This window comes from Crocodylus porosus, unplaced genomic scaffold (assembly GCF_001723895.1).
Source record: "Crocodylus porosus isolate Cpor-Errol unplaced genomic scaffold, CroPor_comp1, whole genome shotgun sequence".
In the NCBI taxonomy this organism is placed as follows: Eukaryota; Metazoa; Chordata; order Crocodylia; family Crocodylidae; genus Crocodylus; species Crocodylus porosus.
The window spans coordinates 204,705-213,081 of record NW_017728910.1 but is presented as its reverse complement, the minus strand read 5'-3'; the positions used below and the strand labels follow the sequence as shown (position 1 = coordinate 213,081).

The 8,377-nt window shown below is 40.9% G+C and overlaps 1 protein-coding gene across 1 annotated transcript; it reads left to right on the top strand.

The window, feature by feature from the left end:
• Nucleotides 1–2,443: 2,443 nt before the first annotated feature.
• TM4SF1 (transmembrane 4 L six family member 1) lies at nt 2,444–8,371 on the top strand. The gene is made up of 4 exons (XM_019532570.1): nt 2,444–3,105; nt 4,545–4,634; nt 4,721–4,869; nt 7,138–8,371. Exons 1-4 carry the CDS (start codon nt 2,929–2,931, stop codon nt 7,466–7,468), a joined length of 747 nt encoding a protein of 248 aa, XP_019388115.1. The 5' UTR covers nt 2,444–2,928; the 3' UTR covers nt 7,469–8,371.
• The last annotated feature ends 6 nt before the right edge of the window (nt 8,372–8,377 follow it).

The window sequence follows — 8,377 nt, the reverse complement described above, 5'->3', positions numbered from 1 at the left end:
ATGTCTCTCCTATATTTCCCTACAGGTGGGTGGAGGTTTTGGTAATGTTTGTCCTGTACTACTTTTGAGTGCAATTCACATGCAGATTAGCTGAGACTGTTGTTTTGTAGTATGGGACCTATAGGGTGATTTTCAGCCTCCCTGTTTTGATCCCCCTCTCTCCCTTCTTACATAGGTCCTGGGACATAAATGGGGTCCATTATTGCAACAGTTTTGATGCTTCACTGAGTGCAAAATGCTAGCTGACCTACCTGAGTCCCTAGATATCTTGGTCTTTTTTTCTGTTATGTTTCTTTAGGCCACACTAACACTATGGGGGACATATGTATGTACAGTTCATGAATCCACTTTAAGACTGGAGACTCTCTGTGTCAGACTGCAAACTCTGTTTTGAATGAGGGCACCATTTGCCTTCCCTGCTGTACTGAGGTAAGAACAGGACCTGATGAGCACAATTGCTGTGTCTGGGGTAGAGTTAATATAGTGAAGGGTAGTTTAGCACTAATAGTAGTCCCTTCACATGGAAAATTTGTAGATAAAGGGCTGGCTACTATCTGTATAAACTAATTTTCCAAGTCTGAACTGGGGGAAGAAGCAAGGGGATAACTAATCAACGGACCATCTGGTGGTGAATTTTCATTTATGTGATGAAGCTGATATGGAGTGGGAGGGTGACAGTGGTTAAAAGGCTGTAGAAGATTCTCTTTCTGGCCTTTTCAAGGGTAAACAGAAACAAAGCTAGTACGGAGAACAGAATCCAAGCCCCAAAGGGTATTCTGGATAACATCATAGAGCAGTCCAACTGCAGTCCAAGAACTTTCAGGTGAGAAAGTTAGGCAAGGAAATGCGTACAGAAGTATTGTTGTTTCTTTTAGATCTTATTGATTTCTGGGATCTTAACAAACTTATTTGCTTCCACTATTGCACATTCCTGATCTGTAAACCTAGGGAGCCCACAGGTTGCAGCTGCTAAAGGGTGTGCTACAGTGGAGTAAGGATTTAGCACTGGGTCACTAGGCTGCAAACCGATAACCAAGAGGCTGTACCCTGGAAGTCTACTAGGGAGGCTAAAGAAAGAGCTAGCGCTGGAGCTTACTTGAAATCACGGAGACATAGCATCTAGGTCTAGGTGGGAGCAAAACACAGCAGCCTGGTGAATGTCTGGTTGGGACAGACAGCCAGGGCTCTGATTTTCTGATTATTTCATGATTCCCCCATAATGGTTCACATGGATCCAAATAGGAGTCACAGGGGCATATCATATGTTAAGGAATTAGACTCAGAGGGTGAAAAGCAATTTAAGCAATTAATTTTTGTGGGTAATAAAGTCCCTATTTCCTTCTTGTTATTTCCATTATGATAGTACTTAAAGGCTTCAACCTAGATTGGGGATTCTTTTGTGCTAAATGCCTTATTTACACATCAAGAGACTTGAAGGGATCACAGTTTAAACAGACCAAGCCAGATGGATTTACTATTATTATCCACATCCTACAGTTGACAAAGCTGGCACAGAGATGTAAGAATTTGCACAAGGCCATACAAGGAGCCAATAGCTCAGTGTTTTGCATCCCTGGGATTAGGGGTCAGGCTGCTGTATGTATGTGTGGGCGGCAAGAGACAACAAATGGATAGAGACAGACAGGAGCACAATAGAAACTCCTTGCATCTAAGCAAGTGCTTGTTGGTCCATTAAAGAGAGTAAAAACAGAAATCCCCATTTTTATAAGTCTGTTAGATCTTAGCTGTATTTAAACATGAGGTTATTTTATCTAGTTTCCAGAGATCATATATTTTTTAAACTTAACATAATGCAGGGATTTTTCAGTTGAGGATTGATTTGGTTAGAATTGACTCTCCTGTGGAGGAAAACTGCAGATTGATGTTTGTATTTAGTTTAAATTAATCAAAGGTGTAATGCATACAATAACTTCAAGCTTACACTTCTGACAATTGGAGGATATTCTCTCATATCGGAGGAAGTCTCCAAGGCCAATAGCTACAATACCCGGAGGGTTACCTTGTGACTCCACATCTTTACAAGACTATTCTCTGTGTCCTTTTTAAAGTTCAAGCCCTGCTTGCAGTACTTGCATGAATAGCCCAATTGAAGTGATGTGTATAAATCAAAGAACAGAATCATAAGTGAAGCAATCAGGATTTTACTCTGAAGTTTTTTGACTTAAGACTTTTTTTATTACAGTAACTGCATACATTCTTGTATGTGAGTATTAAAAAAAAACCCAAACAAACAAGATAAAGCCAACCTCCAAAATAATTAAAGGGTTTAAAAACATGGCTTAGTATGTATGTATATATTATGGTTAGTGATAGAATAATGTTTTAGCCGTGTTAGTCCACAGATTGAGGCAGGGATTTTTTGGGGGGTGCTATCTTTTATTGGTCCAGCATCTGTATTGTTGGGATAAAGTTAGACAAGCTTTTGAAGGCAAAGCATTCTTCAGATCAGAAAAGAGGAATGCTTTGCTTTTAAAAATGTGTATTGAATCAGTCTATAAATGTAAAATTTGAAACTGTTTCAAGTTCTCTTTCTTTTAACTTTTTCCAAGTCTCTGAAGAGCTTACATCATAGGTTATGTCTGCTGTTCATGTCTAAGCATGTCTGCTCTTGCTCATGCTAAACAATGAATGCTGTTGGCAATTGACTAATTCCCTTCCTTGGGTTTCGCTTGTCAACAAACGTGTCATTTAAAAATGTGGTAACATTCTGCTCCTCTCGCTTCTGAATTCTGCAATCTGGACTGACAGTCATGTACACATGTAAACATCATCCAGGTAACTAAGAAACTTGGAGTATTTAAGCAGGTGTGACTCGAGACTGTTTCTCCTTTCCTATTAGAGGGGTGTCACGCAGGTTGGCCTGTGGTATTGCAGAGCTGCTCAAGAAAGATTTGTAAAAGTGCCAGCATGTGTTTTGGCAAGTGTGCTAAGTGCATTGGATACAAGCTGCTTATTTTTGCTGTGTTTTGCATGGTGGCAAACATTTTGCTTTACTTTCCTAATGGTGAAACAAGGTATGCTTCAGAATATCGTCTTAGCAAGTACACACGGTGCCTCCATGGCATTGTAGGAGGCGGCCTCCTGGTAAGTTGTTACTGGTTTTTTTCCTTATCTGTTTTGTTTCTTTAAACAACCCCAAGATTTACATTTTTCTCTCTGGTTTCTGTTTTGTCTGAATGCATAGTTAGCAAGCTTTTGGAACTCATCATTAGTAGCATATATATATATACAGTTCTATGAAAAGAAGGAAAAGGAATCATACCTGCCATTTGGTACGATATAAATGTGGGTATTTTTTAGAGTCACAGTTTGGATGACTAAAGAAATGCAAAATAAGGTTAGTAATGTGGAATCAGACTACACATGTGAGTACAGCTACTGATGTGTGTACATGTTTGCATTTTGGTTTACTATTGAGAATATTCTCCTTTTGTAAAAGTATGGTGAAAAGTAGCAATCATACCTTCAATAGGTACCTGAGATCCTGGGAGACACTGTGGTTACAACCTTGTCTTAGATGTTTTTTGGGGGAAATTTGAAAACTGTTATCAAACCTGCATGCTAGACAAATAGCAAAGGCTTTTTAGGTTGTTCTTGTAAAGAACTGAAAGTTTTCCTTACAGTACAATATAGCTACTCTAGGCCCTGACCCCTGTACAGGATGATTTCTGTACTTGTGTGGGGTCCAGATGGAGCTTCAGAGTATGATCTGGAAAAGATCTGCTTAACTTTACAGACAGCAAATAGTCTCAGATCAGCTTCAGTGAGCCTGCTTTCCATTAGGCATCTCTGCATATGGCTTTGAAGCATTGGGGCCCTCCCTGGGTGTGAGTTGAGACAGCAACTCTGTGGTTGATTTTATTTGTAGGGTAAGTCTGTTGCACAAAGGATTTTGTGATGTATCCCTGGATCATGTGTATACAATGGTATATGCACAAACTAACATTGGCGTTGGCCATTGGCAGAAGTAGGAACAGACTTCAGGAGTTCTATGTTTTATCTAGCAGGCCAGGCTTTCCACTTTGTCATGCTGAAAATGTACAAGTCTCAACGTTTGTTTTACAAATATTCCCCCCATGGAAGGTCCAAGATGCATAAATAGATGAGAGGTTTTGGCATGAAGTCTTCATTGGAGCTTTGGAATTGGAAAACTTCAGGAAAAAAACATTTTCTACATAAAGATTTTTCCCTCCCATTTCCACTGGCAAGCACTGTTCCTGGAAGAAGTTTTATGGCACAAACCGCTGCTGCTCTTCTGTGGTAACCGGTGTGTTACCAGCCATGGCTCAGGATTCCATCCTACCAGATGCTGTGTGAAATTCTTTTCTTCCTGAGCCAAATCCTGATGCTGGCGAGATTAGTGGGAAAACTGCCATTGAGGTTAAGGGGAGCAAGACTGAATCTGCTATGTGCAATTTTTAAAAAGTCTAGGCAGAGACAAAATGAAGATCCTATTTGATCTGCACTTTCCGTGCAACAACCTAAGTCAAAAGTAATATGATGTCCTTTTTGTCTGTATCTAGATATTCATCCCTGCTGCTGTGTTCATTAGCCTAGAACATGAGAACTGCTGCGGGTGTGGCGGCCATGAGAACTGTGGGAAAAGCTGCGCTGTAAGTGAGCCTTCTTCCTGCTTTCTGGGATGGGCTGGAGGAGGAGTGGTCACAATGCTGAGTATTTGCCTGTGTTTCCTCTGCAGATGCTGTCCTCTGTTCTGGCGGCCTTCATTGGAATCCTCGGTTCTGGATACTGTATCATCATTTCAGCTCTGGGTTTATCACATGGGCCTTACTGCTTGGCCAGCACAGAAAATGCCTGGATCTATCCTTTCCATAACTCCTCTGGAGAGTAAGTGGTTTGTCTGCAGCCATACTTCAGACAGCTGCATGGGAATACCAGGGGAAGGATTCTTATATGCCTGACTCCTATGTTTGGGTCCTGACTCCCATATGGGGGTGATTCTCACTGATGTAAATGATAAAGCCCAATCATTTGTTGCCTGTTCAAATGAGTAGTTCTACTGGCTGCAAAGGACTTCTCATGTAAGTAAGGGGTGCCAGGTCCACATCTCTTAAGAGGGATATCTTTGATGATTTTACATCAGGTTTTTTTTTTAGGGTCTAAAACCGTGCTGTACAGTAGGGATGTAGTACTTGAGATGCAGCAGTTCCTATTCTGAGAGATACAGCAGTAGAAGTAAGCCATCTCAAGTCAGAACCAATATGTGGCTGCTAAACAATTTTTCTTGGGCTTACAGTAAAGTGTTTCCACAGAGCAGTCCCTCTCCAGTGATCTATTTGTCTTCCAAAGCTGGTGGCCTCCCAGTGAGGAAAGAATTCTCCAGTCTATATAGGCTGAGATTCAAAATTATCCCGAACTTTCCAGTGTCAGAACTATGAGGAAAAAAACTATTTGGCAACTATTGGATATGGGCCTCTACCCATAAGAGTGTGAAAATATTTTCCTGGATGGTCAGTGGACTCTTCCTCGCCCATAATATTCTGTAGAAGGTGGATATTGAGCTCTCTCCAAAATATTTCCTGTTCCTTTTAATGGCCAATTTAAGCTGTCTTTTAGCATGAGAGGTTCTCTCCTTCCTAGGAGTTCTGAGCACCACCTGTGCTAAACACTTCATTGGCTTAATGGTTAAGATGCCATGAACTAAATCCAGTATTTCAATTAATATCACATTCCCACTGCTTTATGGTAAGCAATTAAATATTTCTAGGACTCTGCTGATCATCAGCTTAGAAAAAGAATCTCAATATGTTTGGGTTTTAAATTGTAAAGATTGTGCAGGATGAGTGGTATTAGAATTGAAAAGCAACCTGCAGTAGCCCACTTCCCAAAGGTTTGCTCATGAGTTAACAGAAATCTTAATGAGGTGTAGGTTTAATACCATGCTGTATGATTCTAACAGTAGAATGAATGGGTCTAATTCGGTTTTACTTTACCTCAGTGTAAATGAGTAGCAAGTTTCTGATGGTTACAATGGTACAGAACTGGTGGGAACGCTATCAGAAAAGGTACAAAGGATTTAGGGTTTCATTCCCTTTTCTCCAGTGGCACTAAGGTGCCAGAAAGCTGGGAGTCCCCTGCTAACAGAGGAAGGGTAGTGGAGTCATATGCCACTTTAATTAGTCACAGGCAAATGTGGAGAGAGGCTTTGGTCAGAATCCAGCGGTGCCCAGCTGATGGTTGAATAATCTCATTTCCAGTAATTGTAATTCATAGCTGGTGTCTTCATAGGCACAGTGTGAGAATCAAGAAAGTGCAGCCAGATTTCATTGTCAGTGTGTAGCAGAGGCACTCTAATTAGGACACAGCTACACTATTGTTAGGACTCCTTAGCTTTTACTGGCACAGAAAGGAGATGATGAGCTGTGTAACCCTTACTGATTGGTGTTTAGTACTTGTAAGGTGAGGATATGGGTGTATAGTGGCTGCAGGAATCTGTTTTAGGCCTTTGAAGTCAGCAATTCCAAAGCATGTTTCCAAATGCCAGAGGATGACACACAATACATCAACAAACGATGAAGTTTGCTTAGGTTAGCAGTCTCTAGCTTGAAGAATGAGGGCCCAAGCCTGAGAGATTCTGAGACTCATCTGAGAAGTGTTCAGCTCCCACAACTCGTTCCAGAGGCCCACGTTCCACCTAAGGCCCTTGCTTAAAGGATATCTCCATACCTAGGCTTAAGCCTTAAAGGCCATTCCCAGGAGAAAAGCAGGAATAGCTATGGCCAGCCAGGCATTATTGATAGCAGCCTTGAGGCTAGAAATGAGATCAGTCCTTGGTCAACTCCAGAATGAAGGCAATAAATCTACTTCTACAACCTAAAACCACTCCTTCCTGGCTCTCACCTAGGCCTGACTGAAGCCACGGTATTCAGCTCTCTAGTGTGATTTAAAAAAAAAAGAACCTTACGCCTGCATTCCAGAGCATTGCATGTTTAGCATGAAGCAAGCTTTTGCTCCACCAAAGTTAAAATAATAGTGACACTTGAATTAGGCCCAGATTGGAGTTGCATTCCTGATGTTTATTAAGCACCTCTTAGTAAAGTTATACTCTTCATGGAGGCATGAATATCTAACATATCATTAATTTGATGTGAACAGGTACCTCCTGGAGCGGAACAGGTGGTCTGAGTGCCAGGAGCCACGAAACATTGTTGAATGGAATGTGACCCTCTTTTCCATTCTTCTTTTCCTGGGGGGAGTTGAGTTCATTCTGTGTTCCATCCAAGTCATCAATGGCTTTATCGGTGGAGTGTATGAGATGTGCTGCCATCGTGAAGAGGTAAATACATCCATTCAAAAGATTACAACCAGACTTCTCAGAATTAAAGTCTCTTTCAAAACTTTGCTCCAGTCACTGAGGACTGAGTCATGCTGCACTCAACACCCCTGTGGTAGCATAATAGGATGGGTGTGGTTTCTGTATGCCTAGCTATTTGCTAAAAAATTGGTTACATACACAAGTAGGAATTAGTTTCTTCTACTTCACAAAGGATCTGGTTATTATTGCTGTGACAAGTTGATATGCTCCAGATGCAAACCAATTAGATCTTGTGTTAAGGAAGGAATTCTTTATCACAAGACAGTGCCAGAAGATGATTTTAATTTTGTATTTTATAACATTTCACAAGTCTGAGTATTCTGTTTGCTGGTCATTTCCTCCTCTTGACTCCCTTTAGTTTGCCTCATATTTTGTTCCTTTGGGCTTTGTGGTCAATGAAAGCATTGCACTGAGAGTGAAGGCTGTAAGGCTTGGCTTTGTATTCTAGAAAGACATGAAAAAGGAATTTTAAAAAGGAAAAAAATTACCATTAGTAGCCAAATTAATTACAAACATTACACACGTTTATTTTTTGCACACTGTTCACTGAAGCAGCTGATAGTAGGTACTACCATACAGCTCAATCCTCCTTTCAAAATCAGTGGAAGAGATTCCACCTAAGTCTAAGAGGTCAGTAGCCTGCTTCGCTCTAGCAACTGGTGTATGCTGGAAACAGACCAGCTAGGCTTTTACTGTAAACTACCTTATGTCAGCATCAGAGCTTTCTTTTTCTTTTGTGAAATGTAAAATACCTTTTAAAAAGGAAAAGCTACGTGTTCTGGAAAAACAATTGTTTTCTAGGACACAAGTAACTTGATTGTCCTTCAGATGCAGAGAAGGTAATAATCATGTCTGCCCAGATGCATTTCAGAAGACATTTTACACAGGTGTTTCATATGTAGTATCAGTTGAGATAGTAGGATGTGTTGGCTCCTTCAGAGTTACTACTGGGAATATCCTGAACCCCTTTCTTGACTCTGTTCTGGGGCTTCTGACGTGAGTAGAGCTGTACACTGGGTA